General features: G+C 34.2%; 3 protein-coding genes across 5 annotated transcripts; 2 read left to right on the forward strand and 1 right to left on the reverse strand.

Moving 5' to 3' along the window:
* The first annotated feature begins 844 nt into the window (after window positions 1–844).
* On the forward strand, window positions 845–1,566 carry LOC122028202 (MLP-like protein 423). The gene is made up of 2 exons (XM_042587231.1): window positions 845–1,046; window positions 1,121–1,566. The coding sequence occupies exons 1-2, from the start codon at window positions 866–868 to the stop codon at window positions 1,390–1,392; spliced, it is 453 nt and encodes a 150-aa protein (XP_042443165.1). The 5' UTR covers window positions 845–865; the 3' UTR covers window positions 1,393–1,566.
* A 1,518-nt stretch (window positions 1,567–3,084) lies between these two features.
* Window positions 3,085–5,551, forward strand: LOC122027906. 2 transcript variants are annotated; one of them, XM_042586919.1, is made up of 3 exons: window positions 3,085–3,465; window positions 3,558–4,056; window positions 5,203–5,551. In XM_042586919.1, exons 2-3 carry the CDS (start codon window positions 3,600–3,602, stop codon window positions 5,244–5,246), a joined length of 501 nt encoding a protein of 166 aa, XP_042442853.1. In that variant the 5' UTR covers window positions 3,085–3,465; window positions 3,558–3,599; the 3' UTR covers window positions 5,247–5,551. The 2 variants fall into 2 exon arrangements, with proteins under 2 accessions (XP_042442853.1, XP_042442852.1); XM_042586918.1 differs by having other exon boundaries at window positions 3,085–4,056.
* Window positions 5,552–7,551: 2,000 nt separating this feature from the next.
* On the reverse strand, window positions 7,552–24,684 carry LOC122026348 (AP-1 complex subunit gamma-2-like). Of its 2 annotated transcripts, none has more exons than XM_042585034.1 (19): window positions 24,455–24,684; window positions 21,170–21,472; window positions 20,926–21,067; window positions 19,328–19,501; window positions 17,958–18,137; window positions 17,586–17,740; window positions 16,848–16,938; window positions 16,156–16,319; window positions 15,329–15,383; window positions 14,509–14,631; window positions 14,331–14,426; window positions 13,096–13,223; window positions 11,585–11,689; window positions 11,220–11,497; window positions 8,948–9,049; window positions 8,781–8,876; window positions 8,532–8,707; window positions 8,227–8,331; window positions 7,552–8,029 (listed from the first exon to the last, which is right to left on the reverse strand). In XM_042585034.1, exons 1-19 carry the CDS (start codon window positions 24,484–24,486, stop codon window positions 7,934–7,936), a joined length of 2,601 nt encoding a protein of 866 aa, XP_042440968.1. In that variant the 5' UTR covers window positions 24,487–24,684; the 3' UTR covers window positions 7,552–7,933. The 2 variants fall into 2 exon arrangements, with proteins under 2 accessions (XP_042440968.1, XP_042440967.1); XM_042585033.1 differs by having other exon boundaries at window positions 8,948–9,037; window positions 24,455–24,624.
* Between the last annotated feature and the right edge of the window lie 224 nt (window positions 24,685–24,908).

Here is a 24,908-nt window from a genome sequence, read left to right on the forward strand (position 1 = left end):
TTTACAATCAGCACATATTTAGATTGAATTGACTGGCTGAACCAATTGAGTATGACTGGATAAAATCTCAATGAGGAATCAACCGACAGTCTAGCTAGGTTGGATAAGTTCCAACCGATCAATAGAACAGTCTATACTACAAGCAAATGTCATACAATATGCATTTAATGCTACATAAGACTGACAGATGATGATGTCAATTTTGTTATCGTCCAATCGCCGAGAAGGCATTAGACCTTGCTTTGCTCCTTTTGCTAAAAGATCGACAAAGTCTTCCACTTGAATTTCGCTGGTTGGTTCACAATGGAGAATTCAGGTAAAATTTTCTACTTTCCTTTTCTTGTAAAAATATGGAGAACACTTTGATTGATTTTTATCATGTGTAGAGTTATGCCAAATCATATTAATTGTTCATCCTTCTTTGTGTATCTGTTCCATCCTATCAAAATATCAAAATGGATAAGATAAAACTAAGAGTTCATGATTGTCCATGGAAGAAAAGAACTCATCTTGTATATTTTTAATCTTGAATTAATGTTCCGGGATGTTGAGTTAATTGTCAGTTGTGTAGATCCTAAACTGAAGCTTGAAGTGTACACAAAAGTTAAATTTCACCCAACTTCAGCTGCAGGTTTTAATCACCCCAACAACTAAACTTATTGAGAAAATCAGTCGACCCGACCATGAACAAACAACCACTTCAACAATCTGTCAAAATTTAAATGTCTGTTCCATATCTTCATCTACTAGCAATTAAGAACAGAATTGGGGTAGATGAAGTGGTTGAACACTCATCAAGACTGTTCATCACTTTGAACTAGCTATAAATGGCTCACTCTTGCAGTTCACCTTGGCATCATCATCCATGGCTTGCAAGACTGAATTGGACGTGGAGGCCAAGTCCTCCGCCGACAAGATGTGGGAAGCCATCCGCATGTCCGCGCAGCTCTTCCCGAAGATCTTCCCCGAGGAGTATGAGAGCATTGAGATCGTGGAAGGGGACGGCAAGAGTGCAGGCACAATTCGCCTCCTTAAATATGCACCAGGTATGTTTAAACTTCATGTTAATTAACATAAACATGGCTTCATGTTAAGCACACACATGAATTTTTTTTTCCAGAAGTTAAAATATTGACCTTCGCAAAGGAGAGGATTGATCTAGTAGACGACGAGAAGAAACATGTTTCTTACACCGTAATTGATGGCGAGATTATGAACTTGTATAAAACATTCAAGGCCACCTTGAAGGTGGAAGGCAAAGGTGAAGGTAGTGTGGTTAAGTGGTGCATTGACTATGAGAAGGCAAGCGAGGAGGTCCCTGACCCGGATCCTTTCAAGGAGGTTGCAGCCAAAACTTTCAGTCATCTCGATGAATACCTTTGCCAGAACTAATCGAGAGCTGAATCTTTTGTTATGCTTTGAATTGTCTATGTGCCTGAGGTAAATAAAATGAGGAGCAATGTGGTAGTCTCCTCAAGTGTAGTGAGAAGTGCTATCTCTTGTCTTTGATCTTCAGGTTGTTTCGGTTCATGTTCTATCTATGATTTCAGGGTAATTTAAGCTTAATTCTGTGTGATTTAGGTAATGAAATTTGAGATTGGTAAATGTAAAATAAGACTGCGTACGACAAGACTCAATTTGATCCGATCCTTTTTTGAGACTCTGTACTAATGGAAGCTACTGCATTGGTCTATCCTCTCTAAGGGACTGTTTGTTTCGGATAAGGGAATTAGATAGGTAATAAGAATGATTGTATATAATAATGAAATTTGATTCTCATACTCCCCATATTACTCATTAATGGTTCATTCCCATATTTTAAGGAATGAATCCGTGGGACCCACTATCATTTCCCTAAACCAAGCACCAAGTTTCATTCCATTCTCATTCCAAACCCTCCAAACAAGCAGCCCCTAAAGATATCATTGTACTTTTTAATATTTTTTAAAATTTATTTATATTTCAAGTTTTGAGTTCTTAAAAATTATTAAATACTTTTAAATTTGCATAAAATATCTAGCAATATAAATTTTTATTAGTGATTTTTTTATTTAACCATTATAGTATTTACGATTTCTGCTACATAGTTATAACAATTATAATTGTGTAACTACTATAACTGAATTGTCACACAGTTATAATAGTTACGGTTTTATAATTACTACAACATGAATGGTATGTGAATAGAGTTGAATCCGTATTGTTGATTAAACTTGACTATGCAGATCAAAGTGAAATTTTTCTATATATTTTATATCCAGATAAATACACCATTAGTAAAATTTAAAAAATATCAATAAAAAATTATAATCAACAAAATCAAACTTATAGAGAAGTAAAATAATAAAGGAGAAAAATTAAAAAGTTAAAGAATCCATCATTCATTCATGTTCTATCAATTATAAAATCATAGTTATATTTATAATAACTATAATTTTATAGTAATTTAAAAAACTAAAGATTTAGACTAAAGATAAATATAATCCTACTAAAAAAAAATAGTTATGTAATTATTCACGGCTGAAGGGCGTTTTTGATTAAAATAAAATAAAATAAAATGGGACGTATTATTTAGAAAACAAAGGACTCCGTCCTGGCTTTTGTCCTTCATTTAAAATAACAAATTTATCAAGAAAGGTTTCTGTAATTTCAAAATGAATCGACGTCATTAGCCACTGCATGTTGCTACCTGGCCCACTATTAATTCGCTAGTTGTGGGTCCCGTTATCTTGTCACGGGAGATGGAACGGGTTGAGGCTTAATGGCGTAAAAAGAAGTTTGTGCCTATGCTTATCAGATTACGTCGCCTAGTGTCAACATCTTCCACCCTAAACCGACCCATCCATTGGTCGAATACGTGGGCCCCCGCAGTTTACTGTCCTTGGGGCCCAGCCGTACAGAAGGTCGCATACGATTGGAATATATGCGGGGCTTCGTCTGAGACGACGTCGTTCACCACCAGGTCGGGTGAGGGCCCTAAATCTGACGGTTCAGATTTCAGATCTGGAGCGACTTCGCGGATCTCAACGGTCCATCGGAAAAGCACGAAACTCGAATCAGGACCATGGAGGGCTACAAATCTCTCCGCCCCACAGCTGTTTCTCTTCTCTTCTCCGTCTCACGTCCCAGCATCTCCGCCTCAAGAGGGCGGCGCCGGCCGCAGATGGCGTAAGCACGTCGGATCCGATCATCGCCTCGCCGCGTCGGCTTTGATCTCTTGGGTCTGGATTGCTCGACGAAGAGAAATCCTTTGCGGATTTTGAAGTGTTCTTACGGAATGATACTTGATTTTGATGGAATTGAACTATTTTGAGCCACTGTAGCGTATCTCAATGAGCTCGTGAACGATTTTGCTGGGTATTGTTTGGGATTTGGGAAGATTTTAGCTCCGTGCATTCTTTTCAAAAGAAAACGCTGAAGAAAACGCTGATTTTGTTACTAAATTGTTGCTTCGATTTGTTTATGGTAAAACTTTGAAATTTTTTGGGACCGATCGAATGGGAATGTGGCTGTCTGATTCTTTCTAACCTTTTTGTGGATGATTTTATGCCATGAAGTGAATTTCTACCACCGACAACAAGGGTTTCTCCCCCGAGAAAATGGCTGTGGCTTTTACTCGTTTTTCTTGCTGGATTTGGGGCGGAAAGGATCGGCAATCCTCCAAGTCATCCCTGAGCTCGTCTTCCGAGCTCCCTCCAGGCTTTATGGAGCCGGACTACTTGAAGTTTCCTCCGGCGAATGGGCCTAAGATAAGGTCGAATTCAAGAAACATCAAGAAGAAGCGGCAGAGCCGAGAAGAGCGGCGGATGGACAAAGAGTATGACATTGTCCTTGTGCCCTCGGATGGTGTATGCATGTCGGAGTCTGAATCCGATGAGTCGGATTGGTCGATCGGCTGGTCGGAACCTCACGCCCCTGACTTCCAAAGCGACAGTGAGACCGAGAGCAGCTTTGCTGTCTTGGTACGGTGCTACGGCCGTGGTCGTTCTGAGCAGGCACACAGCTCCAAAACTCACGTATTGGGAGCACTTGAATACATGGGCGATGCTTCCTCTGGTAACATGTCTCTTCTACTACTACTGTTTTCCTCCAAGTTTTACTTGTCAAGTTGCTACTTTTATAAATTCTGATTAGTTCACGGAGTTGGAAATGCTAAAACTGTAGCTGCTGTTGCATCTTGCTACGAGGAGGATTTCATATGCATTATATTTAACTCAAAAACTGACCATTTTGCTGTTAAGTTCAAATTTTTTTTTTAAACTCTGGTTGGCTTTTCGCAATGTATAAGGATCCAACAACCTTCCTTGCTCTTGTTTGTTCTGCCAAATGTTCTGGTTAAAAGTCTGCCTTATTGTTCATGGTACATTGTTTCATATGCTAATTGATGTATGTGATATTCTTATGAGAAATTGGACATGAAAATTTGCTTCACTGTAGAATTTAGAACTGAGCACTCTTATCATTAAAATGCTGTGTTTTTTAGAGTATTGAAAATGTTTTCTTCTCCTATGATACGCGTAGATTTACATATATACAATAGCAACCAAGTCTTATTTCACTGGATAGGATTGACTATATGGATCTTTCTACATTATTGTGTTCTATCCCCTACTATATCATCATCTATATTTAAATAAATTTATCTTAATTATTATTACTGATCAAAGTCTTTTTTTTATTTTTCTCTTCCTTTGCATATTTATCATGGTTTCACATTATCTAATTATTGATGAATTACATGTCCATACCAATTTTTTTTTTTTTTAGATTTACATGATATGTTTTTCCTTTTTATTTCTATATTGGTTTTTGTTTGCCCTTTTTTGTGGTGTTTCTGCATGATAAAACAGGTCCAATTATTGGTGAGGGCAGACAAAGGCTCCACTAGTTGGTTAAACGCTTAACTGTAAAACCTTTCTTACTATCTCTGACGTTGATTCCTTTGGTCCTTTTCTTCTCATGGCAGTGAACTGTAATAGCTTGCTTATCTGGGCTAAATGCTAAACAAGGGCCCATGCTTCAATGGCTGTATAAACTCTAATAAATTCTCAAACTTATTCTGCTGTCTTTTATTGCTTCCATTGGCCCATACGGTTTTGTTTTTGTTTTTCCCCTAAATGCTGGGTCAGAAGTTTTTAACTTTTCTTCTATTGAAGTGGTATTGAATGATTAACATACTAAACTTTTGGTTTGCTGTTGTAGATGGAAAGAAGTACATTGAAGAATGGCTTTCCTCCCTCAACTGAACAAAGCTAGCCGTCTTTTGTGATACTATTTACAACCCTTTGAGCGTTTGATAGCCATATCAGGAATTGCTTTTATCGACCATTGCAATGATGTTGGTGTGTAAGTAAAATGAAGTGTAATCATGGAGCCTTACTTTTCCAATTTCGTTGTAAATATAATGAACAGCATTATCTTATTTAATCTTATTGCTAATACCTGGAGACTACTGAATTCGCCAACCTGTTCTATTTTACGAGTTGGCACTTGCTTTGGTTATGTAATTTAAAATTCCCTGATTATTCATTCATTTATTTATTTGTAATAAGTTTTGTTTTTTTTTACCTCTCTGCTGAATTCGCCAACCTTTTCCAATTTTGTTTTTAAAATTCTCTGATCATGGAATAAAGTCAACTAAATGTGAGCTTTAATTGGCTAAAGACTATAGTTGACTTGAGTTTAGAGAGTAAAATATTTTTGTTCAAGTTAGAGTCCATTGCTATTAGAAGCATGAGAAAAATAATTTATAGCTTTATATTATTCATGGAATGCCTTTTTTTAATGAACAGATGTTTGTATCTTAAGCAAATAGATGCACGGATGAATTTACAATTACGTCTATTTTTTTTCTTTTTTATTTAGTACTAGACATCGAGGTTAGATCGATTAATACTTGGGTACTGATCTGACTTCCCATAATCTCTCTTGAAAGGTTTTTACTGACCGTTAAATCAAAAAGTATATGGAAGTTTTCTATTAACCATTAAATCAAAAATTATTTATAGTCGGCGGTCTAGAAACCTAGTATTTTTAAGTTAATTATTTATTAAGAAAAATTTATTCATTAATTGATTGAGTTAATTGATTGAGGTTGGAATTTAATCCTTAAATATCTAAAAAAAAAACTTAGAAGATGTCCTAATCATTGTCTATTGTATCAAAAGATGAAGCTGTTATTTTAATGGAGCTGTTATCTTAATGGACCCTCTACTAGGGTCACACTCTTTAAAATGAGATAAATTATAGGACATTTATCCTTATACAATAACCTTTTATATGGGAGAGATCAGACATATAATGAGATATTTACCCAGTTAAAGATATATCATGATCCCCTAGATGATCTTCACGGGAGCACAAAGGTTGTCACGATTCCCACATAATGCAACATTTGGGAAGGAAATTGTGATTTTTTTTATTTTTTATTTCAAAAGATAATTTTAAAAACTAATAAAAATAATTTTAAATTTTAAATATACATTAAAAATTAAATATGAATTTAAAATATTTTAAAAAATGAAAAAGTCGAGCATACCTTAATTACAAATACAAATATTTGAATGACAACTTAGATGTCTTACCATTGTATCATAACCCCAACATCAATGTACAATAATTTTTTTTAAAAAAAAAATACAATCCAATTCACAAAACTTTTTCGTCATATAAAATCCGGGAAAGGATAAATTTTTAAAGTAATTTAAGACCTTTATCAAAGTATAATTTTTAAATAAATTTTAAAAAAATTAAAAATTTACACCAACATTTAAATAATAATAATAATAATAATTTAAGACCTTTATAATTTTAAATTTTTAAAAAAATATATCACAATTTAATAAATATTAGAACATCTACATCAGATATCCTATTTAAAGATTTTATCATAGCTAAAAAAATGTAAAATACCCTATTTAAAGATTTTATCATAGCTAAAAAAATCTTTACATTGATTATCCTATCCATTTCTTAAATTATGCATTTATTCATTTCCTAAATTAATATTTCTCTAAATTTAAATTTAAGGAGTGAATTTAAACATGGTAAAGAAGAGAAAAAAAATTAAAAAAACTGATATATATATATATTAAAAAATAGATATATAAATTTAATAAAATATTTTTTTTACCTTAAATTATGCATTTTAATAGGAAAATCGGTGCATGCTATTAAACATCTTATAAGAAAGTATCAAAAATATAAACTCAACACATTAAATTATAACATCAAAAATGAGCATATATAACACTCAAATATTAATAAAATTAATTTTTAATTAACATACATTTATATTTAAACATTTTTACAAAATATTAAAATTGTTTGAACGCAATAAATACGATACCAAAACCCATATGGTTCTGAGACCCAAACTTCAACACAAATTAAAATTTTAAATTGTATAGATGGTTTTTGAATCTTTATATTGTTGCTGGAAACGTTATGCTTACCCGATAAATGCTTTGGTAAACCTGAATGTAACATTGAGATAGCTCAATAACATGCACCTATAATCTACTATCAAATGAGAACCTTATATCAACTGGATGAACGAACACAAGAATTGGCAATTTATATCACATGGTTTCTAGGTGCTCTCATACACACTGCATTCATACAATATCAAAGAATCGAACTTGTCGATAATTTGCTTGATGTTGCAAACGACGACTTCGCATCTCCATTTAGACTCGATGAACAACATTCTACTACAAATACATACAGACCTGAGAATCAACCTCATCAAAGGGGGCATTAAATTGAGTTCTGTACCCATCTTAATCCAAATACATGGAGTAAATGATACTCTTGTGTAGTTTTTAAACTATACATTGCATCGAATATACGATCAAATTCCATAGCAGCATTGAGGAACATAAACCCGAAGCAAAAGGGGAAATTTCATTGGAAAACAAGCAAGTTCGAACACTCATAAACCTGGAGGGAAGTTGTTGATTTGTCCTTGTTCCAACCTCTCTTGGTTGCTGACTTTGTAAGCAATCCTTATTCGCATGGCGAGGGGTTTCTGAAATGGCATAAGAAACAATAATCGTGTATACAAAGCATGATACGGACAGATGAAGATCAACAGATGAATATTATGAACTTAAAGAATACAGTTATAGTTCTATCGTGAATGCAAACTATAACGCAAACTTACCAGATATGAATATAGTGCAAATAATTGAACGGTAGAAAAGTAAAACAAAAGCCGGCACATACCTGGCCATGCTGAGTATTGGTAATAGTAAAAGTTTGTGTGATCCTTCCATTTCCACTGGCTGGAAGATGATTACTGTTGGCTGGGTCTAAATGTAACTGGATAAACTGTAGAAGACGTTAAGGTTAGCCGTCATAAGAATCTCAGACCGAATCACCAATAGCTAGTAACATCAGACTAATGGAACAGAGAAGGTTACTTTATTTTATATGATGATTAAATAACATATCTATTTGATGAAATTATGAAAGAAAACGAACTTGATGATTAAGAAAAAGAACATTTAACTGAGCATATTATGGAATACCTTTGGAACAGCTGCTTGAAAGATGAAATCTGTATACGCTTCTGATGACAAATTCATAAATGTAGCATGAATTTGAGTAACTTGAGGTTTATCAGGCTGTTTTGTGAAACTGAATGTGATCTTCAAGGTGCTGCTCTGGTAAGCAATGATTGATGGATGAACTGGACTTTGAGCACCTGCTCGATCATAAAGGTATATCACCACAGTTTTCATTGAACTATATCAACACTAACCATCAAACAGATTTACCTGGATGAGATCCATTTGATGCTAATCCATCCAACAAATCTACTACTTGGACAGTTGCAGTATTAGGTTTGGCTATTGGTAATATATCATTAAAACCTAGGAATAGAATATATAAGAATAGAATTTGCCCTATTAATTCAGGATTTGAAAATGTAGCAAATTGTTACCTTTAATGGAGGAACCATTCTCAGGTGTAGTATTACTCTGAACAGGTGTTCCAATAGACAAAAGATCCATAAGAATATCTGTACCACTCGCTGAAGCAACACCTTGTGTACAAACAAAAGAATCAGATCATTCCTTTAATCATGACATTAGTTCAACAGAGTAAGAGTTTGAATGCACAGAAGATTCTATTAATGCGACCATGCTGTCCACAAACTAGCACGCACAAGCAAACCTGTTGATATAGGGAGAAAATTACTTTGCATATGCTATTTACTCTCAAAAGGAACTTTTAGTTAGAATTAGCTAATTTCTAGTTCTAGCATTCTCTAGTGGACTCTTATGTTCAGCTCACTATTTTTAGGTTGGGCATACACATTAGTTGCTTAACAAACTTTTAAAATTAAAGTTTCCATACAAATAATGTAGATGGCATACACAGAGTCAGCTATCTTAAATTATTACTACATTATGCATCCCAACTTACCATATCCTATTTAACAATCTATTGGAATGGCATATCTGACAAAATTTCTAATCCTATCTGCACTTCAGCATTTGAGAAAAAAAAACTAATGATTGCAGAAAATCCACTTAGGGAGCAAAGCTGTATGATACTTTGAGTACTGTGATTAAGTACAGAGAAAGAGAAATTTTTCTAGAGTATCTATTTGACCACCTTTTATGCACAGGAATACTGCAGAACAGAAATTAGTTTTGTCAACATAAACCTGAAGGCCTAAAGCCTCAAGGGCTCCAAGCAGAAACCTGCAAAGACTCCCTCTTCACACTAGCAAAGAATGCTGAATGGACAAATCTAATCTTAGCTTAGAACCAAGAGTTGGCCCAGCCACATAAGATAATTTGAGGACAAATTATCCCAAAATTATGGAAATTGAATATTATACTTAAAAAATAAAATGCATCATCCCTATATTTAGCATGATGCATTTGAAAAAAAAAAAAACATATATAAATAGCTGGAACGATAACTGAATCATGATCTCTGGATAATCAAATATATATATATATATATATTAAAAAAATGTAGATCCGCTACATTAACGGCCCCCTAGTGCCGGCCCCACGGATATGGAGGGAGGTACATGCAGATACATAGGCGTCAAGCGCATGGTGGGGTAAATCCCAAATTGTCAGTTTCTGAAAATCGACCCCTAGCCATTATTTATACCAGAGATGTCATGCGCCCACCGTCTGTGCTACGCCCTGGGTGCATATATATATATATATATATATATATATATATATATATATATATATTAAACTTCTAGAGGTCTATGGTTGCACCCACCTTAAACAGAATTCAATCTGTCTCTGGGCAGGTGTGATAAAAAGAATATTAATCATTCATCCATATACCATTGTGAGAAACATAGCTAGAAATAGTTGGATTGTAGGATCTCAATCCTAAAAAAGCAAATGCCTGATGGTCCTTTTTGTTCAAAAACACTGAAAGAAGGTCCTTCAATTTTCAATCTAGCTGTCAAGGATTTAGTGAGGGTCTTATTTGTGTATTTTGCACCAGAAAGAGCTTCTTTTGGTATTTTCCCTTTCTAAATTGTGGATCGGTTATGACATGCTAGAATGCTTTCATGTTAGTAAATAACACTTGTTATGTGTGATCCTCTGGATTCCCAAGTACTCTAGCATCATCAATATGATCTATGAATTTCGTCAACAAACATGGATTTGTGGGGCAATAATTAGCTCAAATTCATGCAATGTTAGTTGCATTATCAGCATGGCAGTTCAGTCCTGCACTAAACATGATTATCTTTGTTTGGCCTCAAATTGAGGAAAACATCCAGTTGCCAAGATTTGCTAAAGAAATAATTAAATAAACATAGTATTTTGGACATGAATAATTCATAAGCAATCGGTGAACAATACACAACACGGTTTAGAAATTGTGTACCACTAATGATAGAAGTTTAGGTTTGGATGGACCTAACACGTTTATTCTCAACATCAAACTGATTTATCCCACCCAAAACAACAAAAATGTAAGTACTATATTGGTCCACCAACCCACCATAACTAGCTGGATGGCTACCTTTAACCCATTAATATAATGCCTGATACAATGTTCATTTAAACCTTTACCTAAATTATTTGAAAATGAATATTCCCATCTAAAGATAGATGTCTGATAGAAAAAATGTGCATGCCAACAAATTCATCAACACAATGGAAGAAATAATCTAGCCTCAACATGACAAATCTATGCCATATAATAGAAGAAAATATTCAAACCTGAGGATGATGAGTTTGTCAGGCCAACATCCAATAAATCATGTAGAAAATCATTGGAGGTGGAAGTAGGAACTGGAGTATCATCCAAACTCAGATCGAGCAAATCAACCAAGGGTGAAGCAGCTGGTTTTGCAACACCATTTGAAAGCTTAAGTGAAGCTCCAGAAGGTAATTGTTGATTAGATTTCTCAGTTGAAATATTTGCTTGTGATGAGCCAGCTCTCTTAGAAATAAAAGTCGACTCATCCAAAACAGGCATCCTCTCAACCAAAGAAGATCTGCATATGTATAATAAATTTTGAAATTATAGACCTTAATAACAAAAATTCTTAAAACAATATTTATTTGCAAGTTTATTTGCTTACTTTATGTTTTGATGCCTCTGGATTATAGAGTTAAATTCGATTGCTCTTTGTTGTAGTTCAAGCACAACACTTCCTATGTGCGTTGTAATAATCTCTTTAACCCTCCTGGATAATTGATGAGACACCATCAGAATATCAAAAAACAGATACAGATAAATTTAATTCAACCATAAAGAGGACAGAGAATTGTAGGGAATATCCATACTATAAAACAATCAATTACTGTGAGAACTAGTTAGTTCTTGATTTAATTTCCTAGATTTTGATCCATCATACTTTCCAGGTTAGATAGATTTTGAGAACACGTAACAAGAACAGGAAAAAATCTTGAGCCAGTTTGATGAGATTTAGAATATAAGTCTTTTTACACTACAAAACAGCCAGAGTTATAGTATATAGTAGTTCTGACAGATGACAACAGTTTCAGTTATCATGTTGAAGAAATTAATTCATGGTTATGATGTATGCAATGGTATTGATCTAATATCAACTACTAAAAGTCTAAAAACATACACCACAATGGTTAAAAAACTACTGTATGCTGTTTGGCATGGACAAAACAGCTAGATACACCAGCCAACTAGCATATGAAAGCAGGTCGAAATGAAATTTTAATCGAGTCACATTACTGAAGGCAAAGAAAGTATTGTCAAGATAACTTATAGAACAACAGAAAGGTTAACAACAATTATTTGCAAACATGTAGATAGTAAACAATTTTATTATCTGGGAATAATCTAACCACCCGGAAGAGGCTGGAAATTATAGCAAAAGGTGTAAGGTGTTATTTATTTGTTCTTTCTATTAACAGCCAAAAAAATAAGTGTAAGATTGCCAATCGATTCCTCAAAATAATCAAATAACAAAGGCACAAAATCAAGCATTGTAAACAATTTTATTATCTGGGAATAACAAAGACAGCAAAGTATTGTCAAGATAACTTATAGAACAACAGTAAGGTTAACAACAATTATTTGCAAACTTGTAAACAGTAAACAATTTTATTATCTGGGAATAATCTAACCACCCGGAAGAGGCTGGAAATTATAGCAAAAGGTGTAAGGTGTTATTTATTTGTGCTTTCTATTAACAGCCAAAAACATAAGTGTAAGATTGCCAATTGATTCCTCAAAATAATCAAATAACAAAGGCACAGATAATCAAGCAGTGGATTAAGCTGTTTCCACCTAAATGCTGAGTGTACCTAAGAATAAAGTCAAGAAGAAGGTGTACATGCACCCTGATCAGGAAACACTTGAGATTAGTACAGTCATCAAATAGAAAGATTGCAAATAAACATCAATGGTGGGGTCCTAATTATTTTTTTATAAATATCTTGTAGCCTAGAAGTTAGCCTAAATTAGAATAATAGGATTACTATCAAGAACCTAAACATACAGCAAAACTTCCAGATAGAGTTTCGTGTAATCCAAAGTTACTCAAAAGGAGGATAATCAAGTTTTCAGAGAATGCAAATGACGAGGTATCAACATATCAAATGAACAGCATACCCTGAGCTTGGTGGAAACCGCGATGATAGCTTCAGAAGAGCAATCAAGCACATTGACTGAGTTGTAATATCTGTTGAATGGTGCGTTAAACAGGACTCCAGAACATCCACAGCATCAGACTCAGTTACCTGCAACAATGTATCAGTGCCTACAAAAGGAGCAATAAGGAGACAATGATGTGCCACAAAATATTAGTTCTGTAAATTATAATTTTCCACTATTTGGGCAACCAACAGAGAAAAGGTGAAGCATACACTACCATTTGGAGTCAGAAATCACCAATGTGTAGGTTAAAGAATGCCACAATGCATTATGACAAAAAGGAATACACATATAATGTATGTAAGAAAACTAGAAAACAAATCATTACTGATGGTAGGGAACCGTGAACCAATGAATATGTAGATAAAAATATGATGGAGGTAGTTAAGCAAACACATCGCAAGGAAGTGAGGAAGGGATGATAAAAATAGATATCTTACCCAGTTAGTCCCACAATGCTTGGTGAGGTTGTTTTAAGTATGCTTAAATATCAAGAAGCCCTATCAATATTGAACCTCAGTATACATGTTAAAAGAAAACATGTCAATTCAGGTAAAAGAGTAAGCAATGAGGTATAAACTCCATCCCTTAATCCTGTTGCTAAGTCAGACTTTTAAGCATGCTTAAATTTCAAGAAGCTCCCCACCTAAGCGCATCGGTATTTTGGGTTGGCTTGAGCTTGCACTTGAACTTTAATTAAAGTAACAGTGTGCTTAAATATCAGGAAGCTCCCCAACTAAGTGCATTGGTGTTTTGGGTTGGATTGAGCTTGCTCATGAACTTTAATTAGGTAATAGTGTTAGACTGTTGAATGATTTAAGAAGATTACTTGTGGTGGTATGCTACTCATTATACTCAAAGCCTGAAGACAACAAATCCAAGTCCCTGAGACTCTGTATGCCAAATAATGATTTGGATGGCAGAAAGGCAACAAGAAGAAAAATCAAATCAGCTTTCAAGCACTAAAAATTTAAAGTTTAAACACAGACAATGTAGCACAATAGAGAGGATGTGAAATACATAAATCTCATAGTTGAAAGTGTGTATTGAGCTTGCTTGGTTGGAAAAGGAGTGTCATCAAGACCTACCAGGTTCTTAGGAAATGAAACAAAGCAACAAGTTGAACATGAGCAAAATAATAGGAGCATTTTTTGGTTGTTAGTAAATAAAAGAACAGAAGACCCTGCACTTACAGTCATTGGTTCCTCAACTTGCAACACCCCTACATTGTTAACCAGCATCTCACCGTATTCTCCAATGCACCAGATTGTTACTTGTACTAAACTTACCTAGACAGTAAATTCATTGTAACTAATATTTTGCAAAAAGAATAAATGCGATAAAGCCTAAATCTCAACATAACAGCCTAACCTGTTCAGATGACAATTGGAATGCCTTGTACAAAGATCTTACAGAGTATCCTTGAAGATCAGGTGCATTACTTATTGCAACTATAAGAGCATGCCACACATTATCTTTCACATAATTCCCTGCCTAAACATAATAGAAATAGAGAAAATAAAGCACGCGCAATGCTATTCAAGAAAAGCTTATAAAGCACGGGAATTCTTGTGAAAAAAAAAGAACAATTTTCATGTATTTGGAGAATCATGAAAAAAACAGATGTTATATTCTGAGGTTTGATTAGAAGTTATTAAGGGATTAGAGAGATAATTAAAAATTATTAGTAGGAATTAAGATCAACAAGAGTTGAACTGATAAATAAATACTGAATTACAGGTGTCTGAACTCAATTTGGAGTAAGATTGGCAAATAGAGGGTTGTGCTAGGAGAAGATTGAATTGGTTTCAATTTGGGCTCAAACCAGATTTTAATCGGACTCAATTTGTAGGAGGCATTGGGAGGCAGTAATATGCTATTTAGGCTGAGTAAGATATATTTACCTATTTTAAAATTTCTTTTTCCAACTTCTCTTCCAAAGTAAACATGGTAAGCAACATAAACTGTCTATTCTCTGATATTTTCTTCTTTCCTACTAAACAACAATCAAGAATATTTGTCAATTTTCTCTCTTTTATATGTAATCCTCATATCTTTATTTATTCTCCCTATTTTCTATCTTAGAGGCCTGAGGCATTAACTCTAAATAATGAAAAAGATTTATCACAATTTCAAAAGTGTTTAAAACTTTTGAAACAAAATGAGCTCAATGAAATACATCATCACATACCAGAGATAAAACTTTAACCATCTGATCAATATACCATTTTTTTTCTTGAGAAAACCTACAAAAACAAAAATAAAAATAAATAAAAAAAGATAGTCATCATAATTTGTACAAGTATGACTCAATAATTGCAAACATATTGATGGCAAAGAAACAGGATTTTTTTTAATAAAGGTTGTACTACGACTTTGTGCGAGTATGAATTCATAATTGCATGATGTATTAATGGTAAAAAAAAAGGAATTATTGACATGAACAATTTTCAGCTTAATATAAACACCTAAGTACGAAGTGTGAATCTCAAATTTTAAAGTTAAATCCAGTGGGCATTTCATTTATTGAAAATTCAGAGACATCTGTAAAGGGTAGTCAAGCTCATCTTCGTGGGCATCTCTGCAAAGAAAGATGTTGAAAAACAACAGACAAGTTTGTCAATAAATTATTTTTTGTGAATTAAGAGAAGGTTGACGAGTTAATTGATAAAGAATAGAAAAACAGAGTAATAGTTTGCAACACATGAGGAACAATAAAAACTAGAATAAAGCCACAAGCATTAGTAGTGGCTGAATGATATTTCAGATTAATTTCAACATACCAACCCAAGAGGATAAACGAAACAAGCAAATCATAACTAATGGCTGAGATCCTTCATCACATTAAAGTAACATTCTGTTCAACTGAAGTTACAATTAGAAACTTGAACCCAACGCAAATTTTACAACTGCACTTCAACTTGACATTTACAGAATACAGTTTTTTCAGTTAAATTAAAGTTTCATGTGATCTTCATGTCTGGTTCCTTAATGGATAAAGCTTAAACTTTCACTTACTTCTCAATGATTGAACAAATTTTAGAAGTCAGATCTCCTTTGAAGTCTTGGTCACTCACTTCCAAATAATCAACAAGCTCTTTTGTCAAAGGTTTAGCATTTGTGTCATTAACTAACAGAAAAACAAGCTCCAAAGCCCTCTTCCTGATTGAAGCATCAGAATCCTGAAAGTTACAAAATCAACAAAGACAATGAATCCTATCAGATGGTATAGAGTTACCCATGAATATCAGATACCATTAGCTATAAGCATTGTCAAAGAGTTTTATGCATGTTTATGAAAAGAACAAACAAAAGAAATGCAACTTGTTTTAAGAACAAAATGAAGGTGAAAGCTGAAGAGGACTGCAAAACCAACTTTCAGAAAAAATGGCAGAATGATGCATGCAAAAGAAATAAACTTTACATGAAGCTATTTCACAAATACATCATTAGAACAGAGCCAAAGAATGTTAATATTTTTATGTTCCAAAGAGGAATTTTTTTTCCAGCGCTCCATTTTGTCCAAAATGAAAGAGAGATAAATTCTGTTAGTGACAAAATGAAAACTAAAGGTGCGCCAATTACATCGCAAATGAATATGGAAAATCAAAAATCAAGCCAATTATTCTAGAAATTATCTCATTCAGGAGCAGCTGAAAATACTACAAAGGCCATCTAACTAGAATCACGTCATTAATTAAAAGTAGTACCTTGACACATTCTAGAATTGTTGTTCTGTGCCTCTGCACTGCTTGAGAATCTACTGAAATAGCTTTCATAAGCATGTTTAAGGCAACATATCTGAATAAGAGCAAAGAGAAAATGGTATCAAGAATAATATATAACTCTATTAGAGATTAACAGGTGAGTCTATGATGGAGAATTGGAGGTGGACTCAAGACCATCATTTTTCTTAAAACCACTCTCCTTTGTGCAGATGACCAGTTTTCAAGGTAATGGCTAGGATAACCACTGTCAATATTGTTGAGTGTAATCACAACCAAAATGGGCAAATTGTCATGCTGTTTACAGTTTATAATAGACAAAATTGGCATGGAACACCTTTCATCTTTAATCAACTAGTCGCATAAATGATTGAAGCTCTACTATATGATGCATGTATATTAAGTTATACTAATGCAAGTACCTTATCAATAAGCTAGAGTACTTATTAAAAATGCACATATATGATATAGCTTACTTTATGTCAATGTTTGCACCCTAATTTGCATGTCAATAGGTTGAATATCATCGTACAACAGCTTGCTAAGAATGTAAATTTAAAAAAAACAAATAGAGAACTCTTCTATATTATGCATTTGTATCTGCAATTTGCTTTCTAGATTGATTACAGGCAAAAACCTTTCAACAATAAACATACAGAAATTCTCAGATTTGATAGTCCTAATTCTAAAAACATAATCCTTTAATAATGGAATAAAAATAACCTGATGTTGTTGTCACGATTTGACAAGAATCTGCCCAGAATATTGATTGCAAGTACACGCAAACCACTAGTGGCTTCTATGCCCATTATAGTTTCAACACATTCATATAGAATAGCATTTCCAGCATTTTTATTTGATTCAGTCTTTGAAGCAACCTATAAAAAAGAAATAACACAAAAAATAATGTTAGGATTCATCACTCATTTAATAAAACATAGTACTCAAATTAAAGAAAATGATATACGATTTGATCAAAACAAAAAATTTAGCAAGTAGTACTACTTATGCATGACTAAAATAAGTGGTTATTAGTTTCACAGAAATGTAGAAATCTTAAAATTGAAAAAGCTAAGATTATGCAGGCAAACTTACCTGGGCAAGGATATCATTTATATATTCACTGGTATCCGCATCTCCATGGCCCAACATTCTCAGCAACCTAAGAACTCGGATATGTAAGAAAGGATCTGTAATCCCAGCTATGTCATACTCAGGTGCATATGGACTATTGCAGATGTCCTTCAGTATTCTAACCAATCCCTCTGTGCAGTTCTATAATTAAGATGGAAACTAATTTACAGAGTGAAATGCATTTGAACAGCTACAAGGATAAGAGTCATGTTAAACAGAAAATGCATAACCAAACAAAGAAAAAGAAATTTATAACACTACATCAAACAATTTTCAAGTATAGTTGCAAAAGGAATTGAAGCTCTTGACATCTACAAAATGAATGCATTCTAACACAGCAAGAGTAGGGATGCGATAAATTTGTAGGCCTCAAGACAACAAAATCATGGTGTTTATCATAGGATATCAACTCAATATCTTAAAACAAGCTGCAGTCCCCTTACCAACTAGAAAAGTTGACAATTCTGTGAGGCTAGAAGTTTTGACAATAAGTGAAAAGATTAATGATCAACTTTCCTCCTAACTTTTTTGTGATGGGATTGGCTTCTTATGGAACTTAATAGATTTGTAAATGTTTAATGCAGACAGTGACCAGTGTGCTTAGCATCATAAGATCATTTCTATCTTAATATATCTAACTTGAATTTGAATTTTGCTTTCAGTGACAGTGGCTTGAAGTGGTGATATACAAAATAATAGTTTCTTCGAAGTGAAATACAAGCATATAATCATATAAAATTTTCATAAAGAAGAGTTGCACAATATATCAAAGAAAGAAGCTTAAGGTAGCCAAAGATCAGGAAATATTCTATAAATTCTATAGATATCTGACAATATGTTCCGTAGCATTCAAGTTCAGAAGAATTACAAAATTCCACAAAGGACTATTGGCTTCAGTTTAGAGATTGAAAGCTAGAATTTGACTTTTATCATGTCCATCTCTTTATAGGCATTAAAAAACATTGATTTAAGTGTCAGTTTGTGAAGTTAAATCAGGTGTTGAGGATCTGCCGATGCCACATGCTAACTTGTCAACTCCAACCTTATACTGGTTGGCATAATGACCATGTCAATAGCATCATATGATCTATGCCAATTGACAACAGATATTGTGGTGGCATGTTCTTCCAGTCTACTGAAAAACCTATCCACCATACTAATTAAATTACACAATCTAAACTGGATCGTGTTATCAAGTATAACTCCCTATTTGCGACTATACATTTACTGATTTATTGTTTGCATCAATTGGCTAAATAAAATTGTAAAATATAGATTAAATTATTGAATCAGTTCACAAGGGAACTGGCACAAATCTATCCGTTTTGTACCTTCCTCAAATGATTGCTTGCATCTTCACTGACTTTACAAAGATCTGTGCAGAGCTGAACTCCTGCTATTAAGACCCCATGGTGCTTTTCCTTCAACAGTGAAGTTGCAGGACTTAAAAAATTTTCTGCCAAGTCTGGTACTTTTCTTATGATCCTGATAGAGCATAAGGCAGCCTAGAAAAAATTAAGGAAAAAAAAACATTTAAGTCTACCATAATGGAATGATCTTATGAAAGTAGAAGAAAACAACAAGAAGATTATTATATTAATATAAATCAAAGGGTTTACACCAGAAATAACAAAGACATAAAAAGGTAACTATTGCAAAATACAAAAGTTTCAATGCAAGAATGATGTACTACAGCAAAAGGGAAAAGATAAAGACCACGTTAAAACAAATTGCAATCGATGTAATCTAATTTTTGTAATTTTCTGTTTTGAGTGTTTATGGTAGAAGAGAGACATAATCTACTTCATGATTGTTGTGTACTTATGCCAAAATATAATTCAATTTAACATCACTCTCAAATTTAAATGATCTGTTTAACTAAACTCATCAATCATATTCATTAGTATTTGAATAACCAGGAATTTCACTTTGGTATGGACATTAGTGCTATGATATGAAGTAATGAGATAGTTCAAACTACAAATAAGCTAAGGAAATTAGAGTTTGCTGAAATTTCAGGCATGATCAAATTCCATTTGGATTGGAGCTTTACAATTCAAATATTTGGGATCATTTACATGGTAAATAAGGGTCAACAGGCAGATTGAAAGTCAAATAAAGGTAAAGCTGGATAAGGAAAAAAAGATGAGGCAAATGAGAATGCATATCATATTCAGGTTGCATCCAGAACAAAAAGATTACTTCATGTCAACTCATAAAAAGATAAAGGTGATCAGAAAGGGAAGGCTATACATCTAGAATAAAATAGTGACCATTTGATTTGACTGCATACCCTGATGGCATCCCCTTAACAGAAAGAAACTAATAAGATGGTACAAGTAAGCACTAGGATTAATACATATTGTAGGAGACCTTGTATTATCAAACATCAGTCTTGAAAGCAATAAGTATATTTTTTATCTTTGTTGAAATTTTTCTGTTGCTAGCTGCATAGGTTGATATATTTCAGAATACCTCAGAACCAAACACTGATTCAACTGATTATTGAAATCAACAGAGAATGGTAATATCTTCATTCATATAAGTTAAAAGGCCTTGTTTCAGAAAAAATTCAGAAGCACAGTAATCAACAAAGAGAAATGATTCAACTAGATTGGGTTTATAGACAATCTCATGTATCCATTAAGGCAAACTGGAAACGAGGGGTAGTAATTTGTGGCTTGCAGCTTCACACTTTAAAGCACTGACATAGAATTTACCAAGTTTCCATACATCTCAAAAGTACTAGCATGCAAGAGGCAAGTCAAACATTAAAGCCTGGCAGAAGGTTTTATTCACGTAAAGAGTCTCAATTTGACAACAAAAAATAATACTCCAGAACTTCCATTGTCCATTTCTAAAAGACTTCAACATCATGAAACATGATTATTCAAATCAAAGTGGCATCAAGATGTGGTACAAAAGTTACCTTCTTCTTAATGTTAGGGTCTCTAGTTAGCAATAATCTTTCTACTTCGGGTGCTAGATCCCTCGCCATTTCAGCAGAACATATATTTCCTAAAGCACAAAGTGCTAGACCAACAATATACTGGTTTGTGTGACCAAGATCTCTGCATGAGAGATGCACAACATAAAAGCAAGAGTGCATGTCTCAATTATAATAAAGCTCACATCATTTTGCAGAGCATTAAAATTATGAAATTAATGCATACTGTTTCAAGGAGTTTGTAACCAGCATCAGAACTTCCTGCCTTTCATCAAGTAGAAGCATAAGACCCAGATAACCAATTCGTTTCTCAGGAAATCCAGCAGAAGCTATCAGCTTGAGACATTCCATTTGGCCAAAATGTGTTGGATAACCAAGCATGTGAATGAACATGAGCTTTGCAATGTTACGGTGGCTATAATCTTGATCATTCTCACTGATAGAAGAACGGATAGCTGCACATTCTTTTCTTACAACAGCACGCTCTTCTGCAGCAGTTTTGCAGGCACGTATGGCCTTAATCATATCCCTGAAATAATGTATAACATGAAATGCTAAGGTTTCATTTTAAAATTAAGGTGAAATCTCAAAACACAAACTCCAAAACTACTGTCTGAAGTCCAACAATCAACACTTTTGAATATTCACTAAAAATATTTGTCCAAGTATGTCTTAGAATGTGTGTTATCTCTATGGCATATCCATTATCAACACACATGCTTTTAAAATACTTCAAAGTTTAATCTAGAACTGTTGCTTCCAAGTTCAGATGAAAAAGATGTATGATCATGTTAGGCCTAACTAACCTAAAAATTATGTTGATAAACTCATGAACATGGATCTTAAACATAGTTGAGCTCAATGGAAAAGATTCATCTTGCAAACCCCAAACAGTTAGGACTCTACTTGTGGCATTTTCATCATGTAATTCCTACTTTTCTAACTTGTACACTCTGCAATTCAAAATGTAGTGCTGATGTTATCTATGCAAACTTCTAGACATAATAAAAAAATAGCAACAATGTGTTTTAATTTGAAATATAATGCGGTGATACATATTACAAAAATATAAGGCAGAAATACTATATTATTTTCTTTATCTTAAATTGTGGATTTCTATATATAATATGAAGCTCACTCCATCAATGAAATTGATCAAGTCTGTACATAGACATGTCAGTCAGACCCCAATACCAACTAAAAATGAACTTTATACAACTTTGTGCGTGATTTAAAAAAAACAAAGAAGTCTATGAATTGGAAGGTTCTGGCTCATCTATCATTCGGATTAACATGGACCTAAAATTGATTAGATAAGTTCACATTATTGTAAGCAGCCCACGCAGACGGTCTTTTTCACCTTGGATTGCTCAAAATATGTAGTGTTTTTGACAAAGCTTGTGAAACATATAGAAGAATTGAAATCACCCAATATTTCCCTCATTTTGAGTTTGACGTTGTAACACATCATAGACTTGGCAAATGGTGAAAAGTAGTTTGAAAGTAAGAGCTTACTGGAGGTAAACCATCTCAAAATTGCTCCACACTGAGCTCACTTAAAAGTTCTTATGAAGTAGTGAGTCAACCACCAGAAAAGTGTACCGTTATTAACAGTATGAACTTAATTCATTTAAGTTCAGCCATAATAATTGTACCTATCAAGCAAACTAAAAGAATTATTTTAACTAATTCCAAGGGAAGATAAAAATTTGTTGAAAAATGAACTCCCATTTGTCGAAAGGTACTTATTTTGATCTTGTTCCATATCCGATTTGATCTGGTGGTCTAAATAATTCTGCGCTGTGACAGGCTTGTTACTATAGTAATCAGCAAAAAAAAAAAGCACTATACAAAATGATTCATTTCCTAATAGTTAGGGCATTTTCTAAAGTAATGATTTATAAGCTCAACCCTAGGGTAAGGCCGTGTAAGCCACTGGGAGAAAGTTAGTTTCAACACTTTTTTTTGTCGGCCTCAATCTCTTCTAATGGGGTTTCAAAGTTAAGTTTGACTTTTTTAGCTTCGCTACCCAGTTTAAAGTAAGGGCATATTCATTAGCCCAGAAAATACCAGAATGAAAAGGGAATGAGTAAGCTTTCAAGCCCATATCCACTACTTGATTGTCTGATTGAATGTAAGGGATCAATAGACTAAATGGTTTCAGTAAAAGTATGAATAAGGATAATGGCAATAAGCCTAATTGAATCCCAGATCAAGCAAGTTTAGAAAGCAAATCAACTAGAAATCAGGCCAGCTAAGATGAGGCATCTAGGCTAAAGGAAAGGAAGGCTAATTTGGCAACTCTTAGCAGTCAACAAGGAATCAACTGGTGATCCTACTTTAATCAAGATGTTGACTTTAATAAATATTTCATTCATCGTCAATTCTTTGAGTTTTGGAGTTGCATAACATTAATGAATCTAGCAAGAAATCCCTACACCTACTTCTATTTATCAAAATTCCCCCCTATTAACAAGGTAGGCATATGAAACCCACATTTTGAAACTATATTACCCCCATGGCCTAATTACATTTCTATTGTTCGATGTATGTTTTAGTTCATCCCTGGCAGACTACATCCTAGAATACTGCCAAGAGCAACAATCTCTTCTCCTCCTCGTCGGACCTGATTGTTACAGGAGCGAATCAACACATCCTGAATGACACCAAGCTCACTTGAATCCCCAAACCACTAAGTAATAGTTAGAGGAGGTGACTAATTCTATAATTATTGAATGTTTAAGTACTCAAAGACCCATGCCAGTTTAGATACAGAGTAGTTTCAAATTTCCAATCCTGTCCATGACTTCTAAGCGAATTTATCATCAGCCTATCAAATCTAATTCCAGATAGAGTCAGGAGAACAACTCAAGCAGAAAATATTTAGAAATCTTTTAGTCTCTAGTACAATCTCTTCTTCAATCCTAGGAAAAAAATGGATAGCCCTTTTGAAACCTTTGGATACTACTTTGAACATCTGATTTTGTTGGAATGAATGCTGTGAACGATGTGAATGCAGAAGTTGACTCTCACAACTATCTTTCCGGAAAAAAGAATCTTCTTATTTCCAAGCCGCTTGTAAGGTTAGGATGATGAACAAAGTGAAATAGAAAATGGTCAATAGGTCACAATAAAAGGCAAGCTCTTAGTTCCACTATTTGCACTCATTTCAACCTAGTGTTCTGTGATTTCTCGCTCGAAATCATCGGCAATCGACTTCAAATCCAATGACAGCAATTCTCGACCAACAACAACAGATCCACATTCACTGACACCGGCAGGACACCAACAAGACTTCTCCATCTTATTACAACCAAAGATTACGACTTTACTTGACCCAAGATTGATCTAACTGAGAATCTGGTCGACTAGACGTTTCATTGGAGATGAACGATCCGGAGAAAAAAAAAAGAACGAAAAAGAAAAAGCAGAAGCAAGGAGAATTAGAGAAGCATGACGACTTAACAATTAACTGCTCAATCAGGGAACGAAGAGACAAGTTACGGCTTACCTCAACCGCGTCCCCGAGGAGAAGGGGTTCATGGCTAAGGCGGCCGAGAAGTCTTCCAGCGTTCGACCCTCGTCTTCGACGCCTGCGACTCGGGAGGAGCTAGATCTCCGAGACTCCGACAGGGAGAAACGAGGGCAGAGATCGAGATCTGGGCACGGATTCGACGACAGGAACGGAGTGAGGAGGGCGGTCCGTGGTCGTGCCACGGTTTTATTCTGCGTCTTCTTCGAGCGAACAACACCATCAGCCAGCCACTAGCAATATGACCCTGAACCGAGTCGGTTCGTTGAACCGGGTTTGGCAGGACCCAGTAATTGGACCCATTTGATTATGTATGATGTATTAAGAAAAATAATTACTGGCTTGTGGTTAATGTTTAATTATAGTATATTTTTTCTGAGATAATGATGTGGTCGTACGATGCTTTTTAATTTTTTATACACGTAAAAATCGG

This window comes from Zingiber officinale, chromosome 10A, assembly GCF_018446385.1.
Source record: "Zingiber officinale cultivar Zhangliang chromosome 10A, Zo_v1.1, whole genome shotgun sequence".
Classification (NCBI taxonomy): Eukaryota; Viridiplantae; Streptophyta; class Magnoliopsida; order Zingiberales; family Zingiberaceae; genus Zingiber; species Zingiber officinale.